General features: G+C 40.0%; 1 protein-coding gene across 3 annotated transcripts; it reads left to right on the forward strand.

Annotated features, from left to right (window-relative positions):
- Window positions 1-1,645: 1,645 nt before the first annotated feature.
- On the forward strand, window positions 1,646-21,947 carry TTC23L (tetratricopeptide repeat domain 23 like). Of its 3 annotated transcripts, none has more exons than XM_039347860.1 (11): window positions 1,689-1,822; window positions 7,608-7,719; window positions 10,683-10,806; window positions 13,135-13,297; window positions 15,209-15,334; window positions 16,429-16,606; window positions 17,973-18,081; window positions 19,347-19,474; window positions 20,078-20,227; window positions 20,671-20,753; window positions 21,139-21,947. In XM_039347860.1, the coding sequence occupies exons 1-11, from the start codon at window positions 1,815-1,817 to the stop codon at window positions 21,218-21,220; spliced, it is 1,263 nt and encodes a 420-aa protein (XP_039203794.1). In that variant the 5' UTR covers window positions 1,689-1,814; the 3' UTR covers window positions 21,221-21,947. The 3 variants fall into 3 exon arrangements, with proteins under 3 accessions (XP_039203796.1, XP_039203794.1, XP_039203795.1); XM_039347861.1 differs by lacking the exon at window positions 1,689-1,822 and adding an exon at window positions 5,396-5,518; XM_039347862.1 differs by lacking the exon at window positions 21,139-21,947 and having other exon boundaries at window positions 1,646-1,822; window positions 20,671-20,757.
- The last annotated feature ends 16 nt before the right edge of the window (window positions 21,948-21,963 follow it).

A 21,963-nucleotide genomic window follows, 5' to 3' on the forward strand; every position in this document is an offset into this window, starting at 1 on the left:
GTTTCCTAGACAAAGTACACACAGAGTGTTTTCATCTGCATTTTATTTTGAATATTAACTTCCTCCTAAAAAGGACTAAACCAAGTAATTCACATATATAGCACTAATGGGGAGCAATTAAATTTCTGTGGTAAAATTCAAGTGTCAGAGACAGACCAAACATGGTAACTTCAAGGAAAACATACTGTAGTTTTTTGGGGTAACAGTATTGTAGTGGTTTGATACTATAAGTGGTTGGATACTATCATCTTTGGGGAGGGGGTGTTTTTTTCAATTTGGCAGTCTATCCTACAGACTAGGAACTTATTAGTGTTAATACCTGCCTCCCAGTAGTAAACTAGTCTAATTTGGCTTAGCTTTTTGAGATCAGACAACGTGTTGCATGTAGCTAGAAGACACAACTGAATTTAAGCATATGAAATGCCTCACCATAGCCAAGCCATTCCCTCTGGTGGTATTTCTGAAGATCAAGCTTGCGTTTCTGTTCCTTTCAGCATTGGCACTGCAAATATGTCAGTGTGGCTTCTGTTTCAATTTTACTATCAGTGAGATTTGACTTACCTTGGCTTGGTCTTTTTAAAGACTTGGTGAAGCTCCATTTAATTGGGTCTTTTAAAGCATGGCTTAGATACATTCTGATTAATCTGCTGTCGCTGTATTGTATATGTAATTACATAGTATAGCATGACTCTTACAGCTGCAAAATGCTCTAAAAATAAGAGGCAGGTGGGGCAACTTGCTCTGCCTGAAGCCTATAGGCCTGCCAAGATGGTGAGTAATGGAAGAAATTGCATTGGGTTATCTATAAGGAGACAGCATTTATTCTGCAAGACTGATTCAATAAGCTGTCAACCTAAAAGGCAATACTGATCAATTGCAAAAGGGGGAAACGTGACCTTTTCTTCCTGAAGGCGAATATAGAAGCAGGAGAACAAAACTCGTTCTGTCAGCTTGACAAGTTGCCCTTAGTAACCTGGAAGCTAATATTAGTTATTAATTAATAATAATTCATTGATTGTTCACAGTAGCCGTACTAGTTTGGGGAACTTTTAACTTGAATTTTCATTCTTCAAAAATAAAAACACAACATTAGGCCTGCAATATAGATGAGATGGTGTGTGTGGGGGGAGGGGGGAGGAATTGGGGTCATACACTAGTTTGGTACGAAAGTAACTATCAAATGCAAGGAACCAATGTGCAGATGATAAAGAGAATGGTTTTTCTTAAACCCAGGGCCCTCCAGATCAGTGTTTCTCAACCTTGCTGACTGGGGAATTCTTGAAGTTCACACAACCTCAAAGTTGCCAAGTTTGAAAAACACTGCTCCAGATGTTCTGGTTCTGCCCTTCCCAGAATCCACTGTATACATGAAGAATGCTGGAATGGAACAGCTGGAATCCCAGCAATAATCTACCCTGGGTTGTCTTCAGCTTTTAAGTCACTCAGATGTCCACCCTCCAATTTCTATCTAATCCACATGGGAGGATAACACAGAGCTGGGACTTGGAGATGGGTTATGTATGCTAACTAGTGGGAGGAGAATAAATAAAGATGTGGCATTTTGTCCTGATTATATTTGATACTCTGGTTGTGGTTGAAAAGGAGGAACTGCAGGAAGAGTGTTCTTATCACCAGATCAGTAAGAACAATGCTTGTGACCATGGCTACTGGGCTGCTTGGGGGTGTGGCCTTTACTTGATCAAAAGTGATCTGCCCAGGTTTCTGAAGAACGGAAGTCTTGGTGCCTTTTCCTAAGATTTAAAAGTGAGCAACAGAACTGATTCCTGAAAGAAGAACACTGATTCCTGGACAAAATGTTCAGGTAAGATGTGATCCTGGTACGCTCTTTGCTTTTATGCACAAAGGCGATTTTCTATATCAATAAGAGTTCTATATTATAAAACTCAAATCTAGTATTGCTTCAATCCTTCGAAGTTGCTAAGTTAGCAATGCAGGTAAGTCCTTGATTTACAACCACAATTGAGCCCCAAATTTCTGTTGTTAAGTGAGACCTTTGTTAAGTGAGTTTTGCTCCATTTTACAATCTTTCTTGCCACAGCTATTAAGTGAATCACCATAGTTAAGTTAGTAACACAGTTGTCAAGTGAATCTGGCTTTCCCATGGATTTCACCACAATGATGACTTGATAATGTATGATGACTGTCAGAGCCTTTTCCTTTCCTTCTAATCCTTCTAAACCCAAATTGAATTCTCTTCTCTCCCTGGGTTCTGCCATACTCCTGGAGGGGAGGGGGAAGCGCTTGGAGTTTATTGCCTTGTGTTTCCTCTTTCGCTACAATGTAACACAGACATGTCAAACACAAGGCCTGGGGGGGGGGCCGGATGCGGCCCGTGAAGTGGTTTCATGTGGCCTGCGAAGCCATCCTGGAAATAGTGAGGGAACAGCCCCCGCTGCCTTGGGCCTGGCCCAGGCCGGCTGGGAGCCAATGTACAATTTTGTGGTGGCCATCTGTGCTGAAACGCATTCAGTCTTAATTCCAAAAGGCCATCTAGAAATAGTGAGGAACCAGCCCCTGCTGCACCCGTGGGTGCATGCTGGGGAGGTGTCACCCTTGTGAGGAATGAAGAAATGGACCATGCCTTGGCGCTTGCCCCAGTCCCACCCCCTTCTGCCAGAGACCCTCAGATCTGTCCCACTCCTGCCCAGGCCCCCACAGGCACCCTTGATGCAAACAATGTAGAACTAGCCATGCCCACTCAGTAGGCCACACCCACCCAGTAGGCCACACCCACCCTGGCCACACACACCCGCACCCCCCCCCGAGGGCAACCGCAATGCTAATGCGGTCCTCAATGAAATTGAGTTTGACACCCCTGATGTAACACTTCGCTATTTCTACATTTCTTCCTCTGTGAACTTTCTCTCCCCTGTTGTCAACTAGTAAAGGGGGAAGGAGAATGGAATGTACCTCCGGCAACTGCTTTATCTCCGCTTTCGCAAGGGAAGGTGCGAAGAGCCGCCTAAACATCGCTGCAGCCTGGAGATGGACTGATGTTATCTCCTTTTTCCCCACAACAAACTTAACACCCTGGGATAGGCCTGTTTGAACTGACTGGATGAACTATGGGGTGGGGTTATGTTTGCAATACTTTTTACCTATTGCTCTGGCGGGAAACCCTCAGATCCTGTCTATTATGTCTGCTATCTGCTTCTCCTAATAAAAGTTCCTTTTGGAAGAAACCGCTTCCACGAGTTCTAATTTCTTGGGATGAAGTATTGAAGTGGGCCCTGACTGACTCCATATCATCCATTATTACTTTTTCTTCAGCAGGTAACATGTAAATAATAATCCTGATTTCCTTTAGAGGGCTACCGCAAGTGTAGCTATGACAAGTGTTATAGTTAAATAAATTTAAAGTTAAATACATAATAAATACGTAAAGTTAATAAATGTCATAGTTCCAAAGCATCTGAGGGCAGGACAAGGATATAACTTATCAAAGAAACATCCAATTTGAAAAAAATTCTATCATTGAAAACGATCACTGGAACAGCTTGCCTCCAGATGTTGTGGTGCTCCATCCCTGGGGGTTTTGGAAGGGAAAAAGGACAACCATTTATGTAGAATGGTATAGCTCGAGCAGGGGCTGGACTAGAAGACCTCCAAGGACTCTTCCAATTCTGTATTGTGACTTTGCTTGTCAGAAAGTTGCAAAAGATGATCACATGACCCCAAGACCCTGCAACTATCACAAATATGAACCAGTTGCTAAGCATCCGAATTTTGGTCATGTGACCATGGGGATGCTGTGACAGTCGCAAGTATGAAAAACAGTCATAAGTCGCTTTTTTCAACTTTAGTCACTAAATGAATGGTTGTAAATCAAGGATTACTTGCAGTCTATTGATTTTTCAAATGAAGCTTCATTCTACTTCTACAATTGGACAGAGCAATAGGAGGAACCATAGCGCACACTGCCAAATATTTTTAAAAAGTGGTGTTTTAAAAGTCTTTGTAATCCTTGGGGTGACATTTATGGAGCATTTTTCAGAGTCTTTGGGACAAAAAGCTGGGGCTGTTATGAATGCCTGGCTGCTGAGTTACTTCAAGCTTTTATCAGTGGAAGCATATTTAGCATTCAATATCCTTTTTAAGGATGTATTTCATGTCTAAACCGATTTGCTCTAATAATCTGTTGTCCTTAAGAATCCTTAGAATTTCTGGTGTTGAATAAAGCTGCATTATATAACATTTCTGCAGGAGGAAGCTGTGGGTGTATATGGGATATATATTAATACTCTCTGGCTGTAAACTAAGAAAAGTATGGTGCTTTTTATTTGCTTTTGAGACTGGAAATCTCTCTCTATTCTGAGAAGTTTGCATGTGACTCTGTTTGATAATATCAAGTCCGTACCAAGATCAAGTGCTACCTGTTGAAATCCCTGAGCTCTGTAATTGAAAATGCATGTTAAATTCCCATTACTCTTTGCAATGCAATAATCATTATTTGCATGATTTATGTGAGGATCCTATTTGTATTCTGATTCAGATGGATGACCTACATCCAGCTGCTTTTGAAACCGTTCCAAATCATTTCATGCCAAGAGTGTGGCGTGTATGCCTGCATGCAAGGGAACTTAAATCAACCCAGTGCTCTTCTGGATATATATTTTAATTGCCTCTATATTGCAGCCCTCCTCCACTTTTTCTTTGCTATGTACCAACACTGGTTGAAAGCTTGCAAGCACTAAAGTGACCACCTGTTGAATATAAAAAAGCAGAATCAAATCATTTTGCTCTTTGCCAAGCACCAATTGCATCTCATTGCATCAGGAAGCTGGAGCTGTATATTTTGGACTTGAGCAGTTGAATACAATAATTGAATTATTGAATCATTGCTTACTTTGTAATAACTTTAATACTTCTCAGCAGTGGTTTTTTGTAAAAAAAAAAAAAAAAAGGTGCCGGAACTCACACATTTCATACAACCCACCTTGCCTACCCTACAAGGTTCCATCCAAAAAAAGGTGCCGGAATTCCGTTCTGGGCGTTCTATGAGAAAAAAAGCCCTGCTTCTCAGGTGCAAGCCTTTCTCAAGTGCCTCCCTTCCTCCCTTCCTCCCTCCCTCCCTCCCTCCCTTCCTTCCTTCCTCCCTTCCTTCCTTCCAAAGGGTTCTGAAACAAAGGGAAATTGTTTAGTTTAACTGTTGCTTTCTTGCTTTTTGTAATCAGCTTTTGCACCAAGGAAATCTCATGCAGGCTTGGGAAACATGTACATGGATGGGATGTACTGAAGGAGGGAATAAGGGAGTGTCCACGAATGATCGATATCTTCTTTATGATGTAATGGCTCTGTTGTCTGATTTTCACTGGCTAACAAAGTTTACAAAGCAATGCTACCAATTTTCTAAGGTGTGGCACTTCTGGACGTAACCCTGCCAGCATTCCAGATTGTTGGCCACTCAGCTGCTTGATTTGATCAAATAAAGTGCTGCTTGATCAAGAAGTCTCCGTTTGGATTATCTGATTAGATTGACCTGGTATCTCAAATTCAAGTAAGGAACTTGGACCTTACACTTCCTTCCTTCCTTCCTTCCTTCTTTCCTTCCTTCCTTCCTTCGTCTAAGCCAGTGGTGGCGAACCTATGGCACACGTGCCACAGGTGGCATGCAAAGCCCTCTCTGTGGGCACGCACACCGTCACCCCAATCCTAGGCCTTCAGCTGGGTTTTATAAAACCTTTTCGCATTAGGCCTCCGCCGCCTTGTGCAAAAAAAAAAAAGTTTCAATCAATCGATCAATTTCAACTTCTCATGGGAAAAAAAAAAAGATCTCGCAAAGTTGGAATTGATTGATTGAACTTTTTAGTCCCACCCAGTCTGTTGTTACAACCACAGCCATGCCCATCCAATGGGCCACGCCCACCCAGCACCCGACGATAGATAAGTGAGTTTTGGGTTGCAGTTTGGGCACTTAGTCTCTAAAAGGTTCGCCATCACTGTTCTAAGGTGTAGCACTTCTGGATGTAACTCTGCCAGCATTCCAGATTGTTGGCCACCCAGCTGCTTGATTTGATCAAGTAAAATGCTGCTTGATCAAGAAGTCTCTGCTTGGGTTATCTGATTAGATTGACATGGTATCTCAAGTTCAAGTAAGGAACTTGGACCTTACACTTACTTACTTCTTTCCTTCCTTCCTTCCTTCCTTCCTTCCTTCCTTCCTTCCTTCCTTCCTTCCTTCCTTCCTTCCTTCCTTCCTTCCTTCCTTCCTTCCTTCGTCTAAGCATTAAACCCAAGCTGTGTGACAACTAAATTATCTTTATCTTTTCACTTATAAAACTCAAGCCTTCTCTTCAGCAACTTCCACAATTCAGATTTCTCATGATTAAGAAGGAGGTCCTGGCAGAACAGAAAACTCAAACTAACAAACCAAGTTACATGTTAAAGGAAAAGCAAAATGCTGGCAAAATCAGTGGTGAATTTGCTTTGATTAGAATTATCTTCTTAAAGAATGGAAGGAAAACAGCTTCCATAGGAAAATACTACCAACTTCTAGATGATAGTTGTAATACAAAATAATATTTATTTAGTTCTTATAGCAGATAATTAAAAATCATTTAGCTCTTCAGTGAGACTTTAGACATTCTAGCAGTTTTTCCCTGTGCATTTAAGTAACATTGATAGTAGATGCATACTCTTGCTAGCATTTAGGGGGACACCACTCTGTCCAGCACTTCATGTCTCAATTGCCTAGGCTACCCACCTGCTTGTCCCCCAATTCTTTCAGCTAAAACAGATCCAGAAATAGTATACCAAAGCAAAGCAATGGATCCAACTTAGACCTCAGAGGCATTTATTGAATATAAGATAAGATACAGCCCTGTACCTTCTTTAGATTATAATTTATAATGAAGGTATCAAAGTGGTAGGCAGCTTCTGCCTTTTAGGATCAACATCAACAGAATAGCAACAAGCAATCAAGAAATACACCACAGTCTTGCACTTGGCTGGGCATCCATGAAAGCCATGAAAAGGATATTCAGAATATGTGATGTGTAGACCTACAAAGATCAGAATATTGCAAACAATGGTATTCCCTATGATAGTGACATTCTATGGAAGTATAAGTTGATAAGAAGAGTATTGAACACGTCAACTTTGGTGCTGGAGAAGATGCCTGAGAATATCATGGACAGCCAAGCAAACCAACTGATGAATCATTGAACAAATCACCCCAGATTTCTCACTCTCACAAATGATCAGGTTCAAATGAACATACTTTGAACAAATTATCACATTTTGGATACTTATGCAAAGGCCCAGTTTTCTGAAAACTCTAATGCTGGGAAAGGTAGAAGGAAAGAGACGACCAACAGCAAAGTAGATGGACTCAGTTACAGTAACGATGAGTTGGAAGAGCAGTAGGATTAGGTCAGGAACAGATCATAGGGAATATCTATGTAGTTGCCAAGGATCAGCACCAGTTTGATGGCACATAGTTGCTTTCTTTGGAAGTATGCCCATTTGGTGGGAGATGGAGAGGATAATCTGCACAACCATTTGTCTGAAATGCTATAGGGTTTACTGCTTGAACAGGGCGTTGGAATATGTCCTATGTCTGTTATTCTGTTATTCTGTTATGATAGAATGGATACCAATGTGGAAGATCAAGAAATGTGGGCCCAGCTGATGGCCACTCCAGTAGCTAAGCTGACAGAAGCACAGAAAAGAGCAGAAAAGTTTACTGAAGAAAGAGAGGTATGATGTTGCATTTGTTTCCATAGCTATGTGCAACTGAACAGTAAGGGGTTGATATAAGTTTAATGGTGGTACAAGAGAAACATAATAAGGTGTACTGCGGGAGTCTGGGAGGCCAATTTTTTTTTCAACCGAAATGCTAAAACGGATGCTAGGAGAAGATCTGTGGTTAAATTTCATGCTTAAAACTGGAGTTGTTTGCCTTTTTAAAAACTCAAACATATTTTGTCTCTAGCAACGAAAATTCATAAAATTTGTATTGGTAGAATAATAGGGGGTATGCAGCTGTGAGGCCAAATTGTTTTCAGCCGAAATGCTAAAATGGATGCTAGTAGCAGATCTGTGGTTAAATTTCATGGGAAAAATAGTGTTGTTTTCTTTTTTAAAAAACAAACCATTGACGAAAATTCATAACATTTGTTTTGCCAAGGTCAGAGCTGTGGGAGACAGGCAGGGCAACATTTTTTTCAACCGAAATAATAAAACAGATGCCAGTATCAATTTTGTAGTTAAATTTATTGGGAAAAATGATGTTGGTTCCTTTTTTAAAAAAAAAATAAACCATATTTCATCTCTGGTGACAAAAATCCATAAAAGTCAAACATATTACATGTACAGCAACGAAAATTCATAAAATTCGTATCGGTTAGTGCAGCTGCAAGGCCAAATTTTTTTTCAACCGAAATACTAAAACTGATGCTAGGACCAGATTTGTGGTTAAATTTCATGGGGAAAATGGTGTTGGTTGGTTTTTTAAAAAATAAACCATATTTCGTCTCCGGTGATGAAAATTCATAAATTCTATATTAGTAGAATAAGCCACGAGGCCAAAACATTTTTTCAACCAAAAAGCTAAAACGGATGCTAGGACCAGATTTGTGGTTAAATTTCATCAGGAAAATGGTGCCAGTTGCTTTTTTAAAAAAATAAACCATATTTCATCTCCGGTGGCAAAAATTTGCAAAATTCATATTGGTAGAATAAGGGGTATGTGCTTCTCTCACAGCTTCTCTCACAGAAGCTTTTCCTTTTCTTCTCTTTCTCCTCACTGCTTCTCTCACAGAAGCCTCTCTCTTCTCCTCTCTCTTTCCCCATCAACCTTTTTTCCCCTCTCCCTCTCCCGCCAAAACCTCCTCCTTTTATATCGTCTCCTCTCTCCCCACTCCTCCTCCTTTTCTCTTCTGGGTCCGCTGGAAACACCAATCAGCATGTAGCCACATGTGCCAATCCTGAGGTCTCTGCTTTGCCCCAGCAGCTTCAGCTGATTCTCTCATTGCAAGGCCTGTCTTCTCCCAGTGATAGCAGAGGCTGCCGAAAGCGCCAATCAGCTGGACCTGCACGTGCTGATCCTGGGCCCTCAGCAGAGCTCCAGGAATATCATAGCTTTAGCTGACTCTCCCCCAGGCCTCTCTGGTGCTGCCTCCACGTCAGCTCATCAGCAGTGCTGCCACTTCAGCTCATCCCCTTTGCTACACTTGTCTAAGTCGCATACCACCTGCCAGGTGCCAAAGTACCACAGTGGTACACCTACCACCAGTTGAAACGCCCTGTTCTATCCAACCCACTGCTCATGCAGGAAACATATAACATTTCAGACAAATTGTTTGTCCAATCTCATCTTAAAAACCTCCGGTGTTAAAGCATACAAAACTTCTGGAGGCAGGTTGTTCCACTGATTAATTGTTTTGACTGTCAGGAAATTTCTCCTTAGTTCTAGGTTGGTTCTCTCCTTGATTAGTTTCCATCCATTGATTCTTGTCCTGCCTTCAATGTTTCGGAGAATAGCTTGACCCCCCTCTTCTTAGTGGCAACCCCTCATGTCACCTAGTCCTTCTTGTCATTAAACTTGACATACCCAATTCCTCTAACCATACTTTGTTTTAACCTTCCATCTATATTTTTAAAGCTTCCAGTTTTGAAAATCTTACTTCCCCACTACTAATTTAAAGGATGAGCAAACCACTTCCCTTGTATCAGCAAAAGGGATGGCCCTCGTCAATTTCTTCATCCAAAGTGTAAAATCCAACCTGATTCTGTAGTGTTTATGGTGGTTCAGTGTCAAGGTACTGGTGGCCTGTGCTAAAATACTCCCCAGTTCCCAGCCCCTCTGAAGTTGGCTGTCTTCCCCCTTGTTAGTGTCGTCAAGCTACACCTTGGATATACTCACATATCTGGCAACACCCAAATGGCAGCTATATAATTTACAGTATATGCTCTAAAATGTCTGCAAGGCGGCATACATTTCACAACCTTATTGCTATGGTGGGATGCTGTCAGATTCAGCAGGAAAAACCACTTTTAATCTGCACTTCAGTGTAATGAAACTAGACCAAGAGAAAACCACCTTCTGATCATCAAGAAGTAACATCTGCATTCTCAGGCATTTGGGGTAGGAGCTCAGTGTCTAAACTAGAGTTTTCAAACCCTGGTAAGGCTAAGATATGTGGACTTCAACTCCCAGAATTTCCTAGCCAGCTTAGAATTTATCATACTAGTTAAGGAATTCTGGGAGTTGAAGTCCACACTTTTTAGAATTGCCAGGGTTGAGAAATGCTGGTCTGGTCTATGTATTACCATGAAGAGTCCCTTCCAAATCAATGTTTCTATATTTAAATGAGGGTGAAATGAAAGCACCAAAGATTTATATGCCATACAGACCTTGTAGGACTGACCATGATATGTGAGGGAGCAATCAAAAAAAGTCAAAATATTAGCCATGACAGCTTGTTCTAAGGCTAAGCCCTGTTTCTTTTACCGGTGCAAACTTAAACTCACCCAAGCAAGCTGCAACCCTGATTTCAGTAAAAGTGAGAAAAGAATGCAACTGCCATATCATTTATGCCTTGAAAATAACCAGAATTGTAATATTTGTGTTTCAGCTCAGAACTGAGTAGCATTTCTATGTGTATGCCAGGTAGTTATAGCTGAAATAACAAATCAGCCACATATATGTTCTTCCCCAGGTACATAAAGCCTGCAAGGAGCTGATGCAATGCACAGTCCTCACTAGAATTATCTATGGAAACCAGCATTGGAGGCTAGCAGAAGCTCTTGCCAATCTCGCTCACAGTTACCTTATCCTACAAGGTAAGGCATTTTTTGCCATGATCCCTCCAGAAAAAAAGAGGGTCTAAAATGCTATGGATGCTCTGTTTCTGAGACCAGGCCCTAGCCATGTGATTTGCATGCTTTCATTTTCTTTCATTTTGTTGGGAATGACTGGAGTTGTACTCTAAAATTTTGGAAGAGTACCAAGATGAAAGAGATTGGGCCCAAACCCATGAAGCTACGACCATTTCTCTTACTCATAAGAAGAGACATGTGGTAGTTGTTACTATACTGGGAAAAAATCAGGAATCTGGCAGCCCCTTTTCCAAGCAACGTATTTTATTAAAAGGCACAAGCTTTCATGAATTTCATGAGTTGCACAAACTGCTTTTTAAAGACAGCTGGACTGCCATCTGTCAGAAATTGTGTAGGGTTTCCTGCTTGGGCGGTGGGGTTGGACTAGATGACCTGCAAGGTCCCTTCCAACTTTGTTATTCTAATTCTAATAAGCATAACCTTTTTTGTCTGTCAGAAAAGGGCCACCGGACTCTGATTTCATTCCTTTTAACGTCATTGACAGCATCCTCTTTCTTTTTGAAAAAAAATATTTTCATTTAAAAAAATTCTTAATATAAAATGCAAATATAAATAAAGACAATGAAAAAAGGGAAGGAAAAGAATAGAGGGGGTAAAATGAGGAAAGAGGAAAACAAAAACAAAAAACAGTATATTTTTTGGTGTAGTACCTAATAAAGTGATAGTATATTTTTTTTACTTATACCAAATAGTAACTATTAATACTTTCTATAGCAATAACCCACTGAATCACCAACAGCATCCCCTTTCCGATATATTTCAAAAAGAATTGCCCATTTTCCTCCTGTCCTGGAAACATTACCTTGCCTAACACATAGCAGTTGATCAAATAATGGTTGGTCTATTTTTATTTTATTTTATTTTTCTCCCTATTTTATTTTTTTTATAAATAACTCAAGATAATGAACATTTCTAATATGCCTTTCTACTCTTTTCTCCACAACAACAATCCTGTGAGGTGGGCTGGGCTGAGAGAGAGTGACTGGCCCAAAGTCACCCAACAGGCTTTCATGCCTAAGATGGGACTAGAACTCACAGTCTCCTGGTTTCTAGCCTGATGTTTTAACTACTGGACCAAACTGGCTCTATGTGGCTGCTATTATGTGACTTAATGGCACATAATCAACCAGGGAAATTAATTAATACCTCGTGCCCATCAGCTACGGTCTTTAGCCTGAGACACTAGTACAGGGGTCCCCAACCTATGGTCCGTGGCCTGGTACGGGGCTGCAGCCTGTTGGCCACCCGGCCCTGGGAATATCTGGTGAGCCCTACCCCACTTACGGTAGCATCGCCACATGGGCACTAGCAGCCCCATTTGCACATGTGCAGGGACGCTATCACTGCTGCCAGCATGACATGGGTGCCAGTGGCCATTTGTGCATACATGCAGGCATCAGCGCGTGCACCATGGGCATGCGCAGCCCACTTGCACATGTGTGTGCAGGCTAGCGCCACCATTGCGCGTGTGCCCATTTGTTCATGTGTGCACAGGGCTGCACGTGCACATTTCCCTCCATGCCACCAAGCCAGAAAGGTTGGGAAACTCTGCTCTAGTATGTATGAGAACTAAATATATTTGCTGAGTATCAATAAACCAAATGGCACAAAAACAAATGCACATTACCAATCAGGCAAATATCAGATTCCCCTCTTACCAAAAGCCAGTAGCAAACTGTAGGCAGTGGACAACTTTGATTTGAGTTTTCTCAAATTTCACCTAGAATCAGAGTTGAATAACATCATGACTTCCTCTCCCCACCTTATAAGGAACCGTGACATTTTTCAAGGATAGCCGTGGAAGAAAACAACAATCCTCAGATGTTAAGAGAAGAAATCTTTTAAATTAGCAAGCACCTACTAAGATGAGTCACAGGCAAGTGCAATGCAGGAGAAGAAAAAAGGTGCAGGCAACTCCAAGAATACACAGAGAACAACCACAACAAAAGAACAGGGAAAGGAAAATACTAAACAGCAACCCAGAAGCTGAAATCTAAATAACCGGACCTGAACCAAGAGAGAAAATTACTAGATTGATGATTGGGCTGCATGTCTTCAAATGCATAGCAGTGATCATTCCAGGGATGTATTGCTGGAGTTGGGAGGAAATAGCTGGCTGTTGAAATCCTGCCATCTAATGACTATTCTATATTTTCATCAAAGGCATACAGTACTAAAACCCAAGCCAATGAATTCACTGAACTTTTTGGTAGGATTGGCTACTCTACGCGTCTTTCTATTTTTGTTCAGTAATTTTATTAATTATTCCAGGTCTTCCGAGTCAAGCTATACACCATGCAAATTCGGCAAAATATATCCTCCTCTTCCTAAGGGGTGATACTTCTCCAGCATCCTCAGAGGAGAAAGGAACCATTTTGAGCACCCTTGTGACAATCTATTACACGTTGGGCATGGCAAATCTGATGCAGAAAGAATATCCTTGCCAATGGCCAGAGCAAAGGAGTTGCTTATGGGAAGAATAAATAAATCCTTTTGCACAGCTGATGGCTCAGAGTCTTTCCCTCTGTGGAATAAACCAGTGCTGGGATATGAATGTAATGGTTTGGCAATATAAAAATATATGTAGTTAACCAAATAAATACATACTGGGGTGGAATGTAGTCTGGATTCCCAGAAGGGAGGGGCTGCATTCCAGAAGATCAAAAGGCAGCAAAGACTAGATAGTTTGGTTGAAAGGAAAACACTCAAGCAGCTTTTCCCTAGGTGTTCTCACAGTGTATCTATAACGATGCAAGTAGTTTGCTTTAGTTTGGCAAGATTTCTGTCTATAAGTGAGAAACAAGGAAACTGTGTAGAAGATACTCAGTGTGTCTTCCTTGCTTTTTGGAGCCTGACATATAAATTCATTCAGGGTAGGGAGGATGTCTGTTTGAAGCACTAGCCAGGCCTTTCTGTCTATAGAAAAACTTTGGGTGGAGTCTGCTACAAAATGACCACTCACCCAATCCAGAATCTAGCCCTTTGCATAGGAAGCCATAGTGAGTCACAGAAATCAGAAGTTGTATACAGATTTGGCAATCAGTAGAGGGCAGCAAAGAGATGCAGAAAGCGTTTAGCTCTTTGCTGCCCTCTACTAATCTCTTAAATTTTTACAACCCAGATCTGAGAGGCTTAGCATTATGCAGACCTGTCCTATTGCACATGAGAGAAAGTCTTGAGTCATTCTGTTGCCATTCCTCTCTAAGGGATGGTTGCGTGTGGTGCCTTGGACATCAGAATAATTTATTTCTTTGCTTGTTTGTTCAATTTATATTGTTGTCCCCTTGCCAGGGGGCTCTGAACGTAGCACAAAGTGTTTGTGTTGTCGCAATGGACTCTGTGTTCCCTCCCCCAGCCACCTGACCACCATTTGCCAGAGTTGTCTTTTAGCATTGCGTATGTACGTGATTTATCTGCAAACTCATTGTCTGCTCTGCTCTCTTGTATTTAAATTGTGTAGAGTTTAAGACTTGGGTAACGAAAAGGCTGATAATCCAAAAGGGCCCCAAATCTAAAATGTGATATAAATAGGGCAATTTTTAGGCATAACATCAAAGTCTATGGAGGAATGTGCTGTGCTAGCCTGCATCTTCCTTTCATTTCAGTAGGTTTTATACTGAATTTCCTTATGTAAATTCAGGCACCAAATGTCTGTCACCAGCTTCAAGAATAAATGAATTGTCAAAGTCAACAACCAGCATCATTCAAAAGTTTGATTCTTTGCAACTTGTTCTGAAACCTGAATCAAGATGCTTTGTAATCCAAGGCCAGACAGATGACTCAATAAAGATAATTGTAAAACAGATATTTATTCAGGAATACTGTTGAACTCACATTTCTTGGTAGTTTCATCTGAATGTTCCATAATCAATAATTCCTTCACATCAATTTCTAGTGTGGGTTCAGACCATGTGTGTCCTCTGGTGATCCCATGCTTGTCTCAGATAAAGACATTCCAAACTGGCATGTAGCCAGGATATGAACTTAGTAGCCCCTCCTACTGACCTGTTAACATGGAATTTACTGAATAGCTAAACTACATTACCCATAAGCCATCTCTTAAGGAGATAGCACTTTAACCTTATAAATGCCAAACATTCTAACATATAGACCTATCTAACTGGCTGATCCAGAACAGCACTGCTTCAGGATACAATGATTTATGTAGCCATTAACTAGAAAGCATAAATTGCCAAGCCATGTGTAGGAAGAAAAAATAATTTCAGGTCTGCCAAAATAATTGGAGTTCAAATCAACAGTGCAAATTCCTCTGGTGTTATTTTTATTTGTTTCCTTGCTTGCTTTAAATGTACTTCCATTATTGATTTTTCCTTGACTTTTCTACTGCCAAAGAATGCTATTGCAACCTGCAGAAGGCTGAAAAAGGTCTGGGAGAACTACAGGGATTAGATTGGAAAAGAGCTGCTAAACTTAAAGTATGTCACAAAGACATTACGGTGGCACTTGGCAGGTAAGCAAAAAATTGTTTGAAGGTGGACCGACAAATAAAGACACAGATGCATTATATGAATAAAATAAAGACAAAGGTGATCGATGGGCCATATATACAGGTAGTCCTCAGTTTACAACATTTTGTTTAGTGACTGTTCCAAGTTACAATGTCATTGAAAAAAGTGACTTATGACCATTTTTCACACTTACAACCACTGCAGCATCCCCATGGTCACATGATCAAAACTCAGATGCTTGGCAACTGACTCATATTTATGACAATTGGAGTCATAAGTCAATGGGGAAGCCAGATTCACTTAAGAACCTTGTTATTAACTTAACCATTGCAGTGATTCACTTAACAACAAGAAAGGTTCTAACATGGGGCAAAACTCACTTAACAAAAGTCATACTTAGCAATGGAAATTTTGGGCTCAATTGTGGTCGTACGTTGAGGACTATCTGTAGTTTTCAAAATCCTTTTTTGCTTTTGCAGCCACTTCAATAATGTGCAATGTTGCCAAATTTCAGCTGCCTTCCTACTAAAAATTTGTATCTGCAGGATAAAAGTTAAAAATAAACCAACAAATTTATGGGATGCAGAGATGATCTATACCCGTTTTGTGCAAGTTAGCTAGCAAAAGGAATTAAACCCATGTTAATCCTAGCTTCTAGGTTTGCGTTAGATATGTTGGTTTGCTTAAGGTAAAACTCAAAACTTACCTGTGGTTGTATAATGTTAATTAGGACCTAAGCTGACCAGGAAATGACTCCTTTCTGAGTTTTGAAATTCTATATCTTTAAAATGACTCAGTTGATTGTGATGTGCCAATTCAGACAGAATATTTTCAGAAGCATCTCTGAATCTTTTAAAAACCTGTTTTCCTAGATTTATGTTTCATACTTCCTACAAAAGTCCCCATGTGTAGCATTCTTTCCTTGCGTTCTTTTCGCACAACTAGTATGTTATGTAGCTTGGTTTGAGACTGGACCGAAGTCAGGGAACTTCTCTGAGTGAAATTAGACTTGAACCAGATTCTCTCCAGTAAATGCAACCGTTCGGCAACTGCGCCACAATCCAGCTGCTGTTTTTATTTTTATTTTTGTCCCTAGGGCAAGTTTGCAGAAAAATGAATTAGATTTGGCATCCAAGTATTTTGAGAAAGCCGTTGATGATCTCATTTCAGCTGAAGGAGATGTGGCTCCAGAACTGATACCTCTTTATCAGGAAATTGCCAAAATCAAACAAATGAAAAAAATATATGAAAAAAGCATTTCATATGCATTACAGGTAAAGGACATTTTTTTTTACTTAATTAAAGAATGTTGCAAAACTTCAGCTGGTGCAAAAAGGCAGTTATGTGTGTTCCTCTAGATCACACATTACACCTCTGCTCTGCCAGCTCTATTGGTTGCCAGTTTTTTCCCCGAGTTAGTTCAAGGTGCTGGTTTTGACTGGTTTTGATTTTATATTTTTCATATAAAATCCTATATGAAATCCTATATAAAATCCCCCCCCCACACACACAGATATAGATAGATAGATAGATAGATAGATAGATAGATAGATAGATAGATAGATACATACATACATACATACATACATATATATATATAGAGAGAGAGAGATACAGATACAGATATTTAGATAGATAGATAGACAGACAGACAGACAGACAGACAGATAGATAGATGATAGATAGATGATAGAAAGATAGAGATAGATAGATGATAGATAGATAGATGATAGATAGATAGATAGATAGATAGATAGATAGATAGATAGATAGATAGATAGATAGATAGATAGATAGATAGATATAGATATAGATATAGATGCTTTTCTCTCACAACATACACACACACTTTGCAGGAGACCTTATTTGGTAAATGCTGCCATCCCCAGCTCTTCCCCTGAGAAATCTTCTCTGGTGCTGAATTATTTGATAAGAAGAACATGGCAATATTTTCTTTTCTTCCTTTTAGTTTAACCATGTGGGAAGAAACACACATTGGCATATTCACAGAGTAAGGCTAGCCACTAACAAAGCACATTCTTGCATTTGACTTTTTTACCATTGCTAGTGATATTAAACTCCACCCTCCCTATAGAACATGTGCTGAGATAAAATCCTCTCCCGAAGCTGTGATTCTGTGGGAAGCCTCCACATTCGGATTAGACTAGGACTCGAACTTTAGGACAGAGAACAGGATTTGAGAGTTGTGGCTGCACAGTGGTTAGAATGTAGTATTGCAGGCTAACTGCGACTGCCAGGAGTTTGATTCTGACCTGCTCAAAGTTGACTCAGCCTTCTATCCTTCAGAGGTCGGTAAAATAAGGATCCAGATTGTTTAGGACAGGGGTAGGCAACCTTGGCTCTTTTATGACTCTTGGACTTCAACTCCCAGAATTCCTGAGCTAGCCATGCTGGCTCAGGAATTCTGGGAGTTGAAGTCCACGAATCATAAAAGAGCCAAGGTTGCCTACCCTGATTTAGGGCAATATGCTGACTCTGTAAACTGCTTAGAGAGGTCTGTAAAGCACTATGAAGGGGTATCTAAATCTAAGTGCTATTGCTATTTGAGGGAATGGACTGCCAGATATCATGTGACAGCTCTTGTTTTGTGAACTGGAAACATCTATCTCTTTCCTTTAGGCTCATTCTGTCTCATTAGCTCTCTACCAGAAATTCAGCCCTGAAGTTGGATCTGCAGCATTATTCCTGGGAAAGGCATATGCTGCCACAGGAGAAGAGAAGCACACTGGTAATTATGTAATAAATAAATATTTATTTATAGTCCCTGTCTTTTTAAAAATAACTCAAGGTGGCAAACATATGATGGTAGCAGCAGAGGAGGACCCTTCTGCTTAATGTTTTCAGTAACTAGGTAGGTTCTTTGATTGTTTCTAGTAGATTAAGAAGAAAACAAACTATGAGTGAGAAATTTACAGCCCAATAAGAACTGGTTCAAAGCTGCCAAGGACACTGACTTCAACTTTGGTGACTTCCAAATGCGTTATAATAGGAAAATCACACTTCTTGAATATTTCGATGAGCATTAACAAGATCATACTAAGAAATTAAGGGATATTACGTGTTGCATGCTAAAGCTTCTGTACATATACATAATGCCAGAGATGTGTCAGAATGACTATAACCAATCAGGCTGGCTCACTCCAAAGCCAAGTTGCTGTTCCTTTGGCTGAGTGGCCAGTGAGGCACCCTCTCTACTTACGTAAATAAATAAAAAACAATTTTAATCTACCTTTCTGGCTTGGAGTCTGTTTGGATAAGGCGCACTGGGCTAACGGACCTGCTAAGACTTTACAACTAATATATACTTAATACTCCTTTCTCCTCCTGTCTCCTGGCTGTGTACAAGATTGGTTGGACAATACCTGGCTGCTATGTGTTTCATTTTTATTTTTATTTTATCTTGTGTATTTTATTGTAAACTACCTTAGAGCAGTGGTTCTCAACCTTTTTAATGCCACGACCCCCAACCTGTCGTAAGTCGAGGACTACTCAACCGGTCGTAAGTCGAGGACTACTCAACTGGTGGAGCACCATTTGCAGAATGGGACTTTTGGCGGGCTCAGTAGGGCAGAGACAGCCTGGACAATTCCTATTGGCTTTTGAAAGCCAATAGAATTAGACTCTATTCAAGACAGTCTATTCTATTGGCTTTCAAAAGCCAATAGAATAAAAGGGAGTAGCACAGCTAAGGAAAAGGGGGAGGGGGAAATGGAGGACTGCATTGTTTGGCAACCCCCGTGAAATGGTCGTTCAACCCCAAATGGGGTCCCGACCCACAGATTGAGAACCACTGACCTATAGTCATGTAGAAGTGAGATAGAAAGCTACATAAACCAAAGGAATGAATTGATAAATTTATGCTTCTGTGGCATAACAAAATGACATGGAATAAAAGAAGGAAAGTGAAATTTAACTTAATCCATACAACTTCCTTGTCCTGATTTGTTTTTCAAGATACATTTCATACAAAATACATCACACTTGTTTTCCTAGAGGCTGCTGAAAGGTATTTCAACGAGAGCTTGGTAGCCTACAAGGAAGCATTAGGAATGGACCATCCTCAGACAATCAGTGCCCTTAAAGTCTTCAGCAAGTGGCTTGGGCAAATAGGAAAAAGAAAGGTAAATCAGATATCTGCTGGATATACAGTTGTGTAACTTTTGGCCATGCAAAAGCTGCATGAAGGACAGAGGGCTGCATAGGCAGCAATAATAATCAGCTTGGAGGGATAAGATGGATTTTTTCCCCACCTGTATTAGCAACTGGGATGAGGGGTTTATACCAAGGAGGAAGATCACAGCTGTGTTGGGAAGAGTTATTCCCCTGGGGGGAAACTTACCTTTTTGCCAAGCATTATGGATAAATAACTCCTTTGAATTGGGAGAATTCAACTCTGTACAGTATCAAGAACTGAGGTCATCATGATTTCAAGGAACATAATCAATGAGCCATGAAATTCAAGATGGTTAACATAAGAAGCCATAAACTATGACAAATATTTAGCAGGATCATAGCAACAGTGCTACAGCTTTAAACTGATGCATAATCAGTTGTTCATTAGAGAGAAAAGACTGGCTATATTTCAAAAAGATATGTGTGGATGAATGGATGGATAAAGAGTAAGTTAAAGATACAGTAAACCCAAAGGAAATGAGCATAAATAAGTGAAGTATTTGTGTTGGAGGACAGAAGTTATAAAAATATATTTTTATGCTTTCTTTCAGCAAGCCTATGAATTACTCAGAGAGTCCTTTAAAACTCAACAAAATCCCTGCAGTGATTTTAATAAGCAGGCAGCTGAACGATTATATATTATGGGCTGCATTTGTCTAGCAGAGGAGAAAATAAGGGAGGCCTATCAGCTGCTCAGCAAGGTAATACTATCAGCTTGAATAAAGCTCAGTAACTTATACTATCAGCCTGAATAAAAAGACCATATTTTTATTTGCAAAATGTTTTGGTTTGCAAAATGTTTTGAATTCGAAATATCTCATAGTTGCAGGAATATCATTTTGAATTCATGGTATTTCAGAATTTAATTTTTATTAAGAGCTAGTCTTATAAGTGTCACAAAGTTGTTCTTAAATGTTTGCATTTAAATTTATTAATGCAAGTGCCCCCAAGTTCAGTCTATTAATAAAAACTTCATCATGGTTGCTTTGGCAACAAGAAAGTAAAGGTAATGTTATAGTAGCTCTAAAGCACAGCCTTGGTCTTAAGATTATTTTTCATATTTCAAGGAAAGCTTTAAAAGACGTTGGTATGTATAAAATAACCACAAGGAAGTAACTGTGTCTTGCATTTTGAACCCATACAGTGTGTGCAGATTCAGATTGCCATTTATGGGTCCCACCACAAGAAAACTAAAAAGATACACGAGCTGCTAGTTGTGATGAATATGTAAGTTTAAATATTTTTAAAGAACTAGAGCTGGAGGAGGAAATGCACAATAGATACCCAGGCTTTGCAGCAGCAGGGCTAGGGAAGCTATCTGTCTGGGAGACAATTCATGCAGTCCCTGCCAAGCAAAACTCTTAACATTACTATTCTAAAAGGGTGCACAGAACTTTCAGTCAATTTGCATGTGTTTGTGTGCATAGAAATAAACACATCTGCATTGCACTCATACTATTTGTTAACTACTGTGATCAAACCTCACCTCTTTGTGTCCAGATGTATTTTTTGTTAAAGAGCAAATGAAATAGAACAATATAATCTGATTAACTGATTAATTTATTGATACGCGCCCATTAACTGTAACATTTTCTTTGTTTTTTTTCTGCAGGCTTCCTGCTGAACAGAAATTGACCAAATGTTTAAAACAGAATAAAAAAGCAGCACTAATTTGCTCCATACCAGATCTTTAGGCACCAAAGGGCTAGGAGACTGGGAAAGACTTGCCTAATATATGAGATACTGGCATCTAAATTCTTGATTAAATTTCTGCAACAATTTTAATATTAATTTCCATTCCTCCTTTTTAGAAAGATACCCACAAATTAGCAGCAATTTTTGATACTACAGCTACAATATGTGGTAACACTAAGTCCTGTCAACTAGGTTTGGGCTTTTAATAATGATGCTGATTTCCAGGGGTGGGTGGAAAGCAGACGAAAGGATAACTTTTAAAAGTTGCTTATTTTGTCCACAACCTTTATTCTTGTAATGACACTTACACCTAACTGAATTTTAGAATAATCTCTTTAAATTAGTTAAGAGGCTTCCGTGTTATTTTTTTCTTCTGGGAAAAGTGTTTTCTCTTCCCAATACCATTTCTGGTCACCCGTACATTCCAATTAAGTCACTATGAGAAAAGATTGAAATAGGGACAGATCATATAAATTGTGTTGCCCTCTTCATTTTTCATCCAACCCCATCCCAGTCTCTCCACAGACACCCCACTGAGTCATTTTTCCAAGCATATTGATGACCTATTTTTTAATAATCTGTTGAAAGTTTTCTCTGTCCTGGCCTCTAAAATGGTGGTGCCGATTCCTTTCTTCTATTTGCTTGGGTAGAGAAGCAGCCTGAAAAAGGAGAATCTCCCCCCCCCTTCAAAATAGGAGAAATGGAAAGAGGATTACCTGTTACCTTGACCAAAAAAACAACA

The sequence above is a fragment of the Crotalus tigris genome, unplaced genomic scaffold, assembly GCF_016545835.1.
Source record: "Crotalus tigris isolate CLP2741 ecotype Arizona unplaced genomic scaffold, ASM1654583v1 scf7180000018103.2265978, whole genome shotgun sequence".
Taxonomy (NCBI): Eukaryota; Metazoa; Chordata; class Lepidosauria; order Squamata; family Viperidae; genus Crotalus; species Crotalus tigris.

Excerpts from the sequence above, each read along its gene's own strand:
- TTC23L (XM_039347860.1), top strand. Across the intron at positions 16,607-17,972 it reads GCATTTCATATGCATTACAG|GCTCATTCTGTCTCATTAGC; the intron begins GTAAAGGACATT and ends TCTTTCCTTTAG. Across the intron at positions 18,082-19,346 it reads AGGAGAAGAGAAGCACACTG|AGGCTGCTGAAAGGTATTTC; the intron begins GTAATTATGTAA and ends TTGTTTTCCTAG.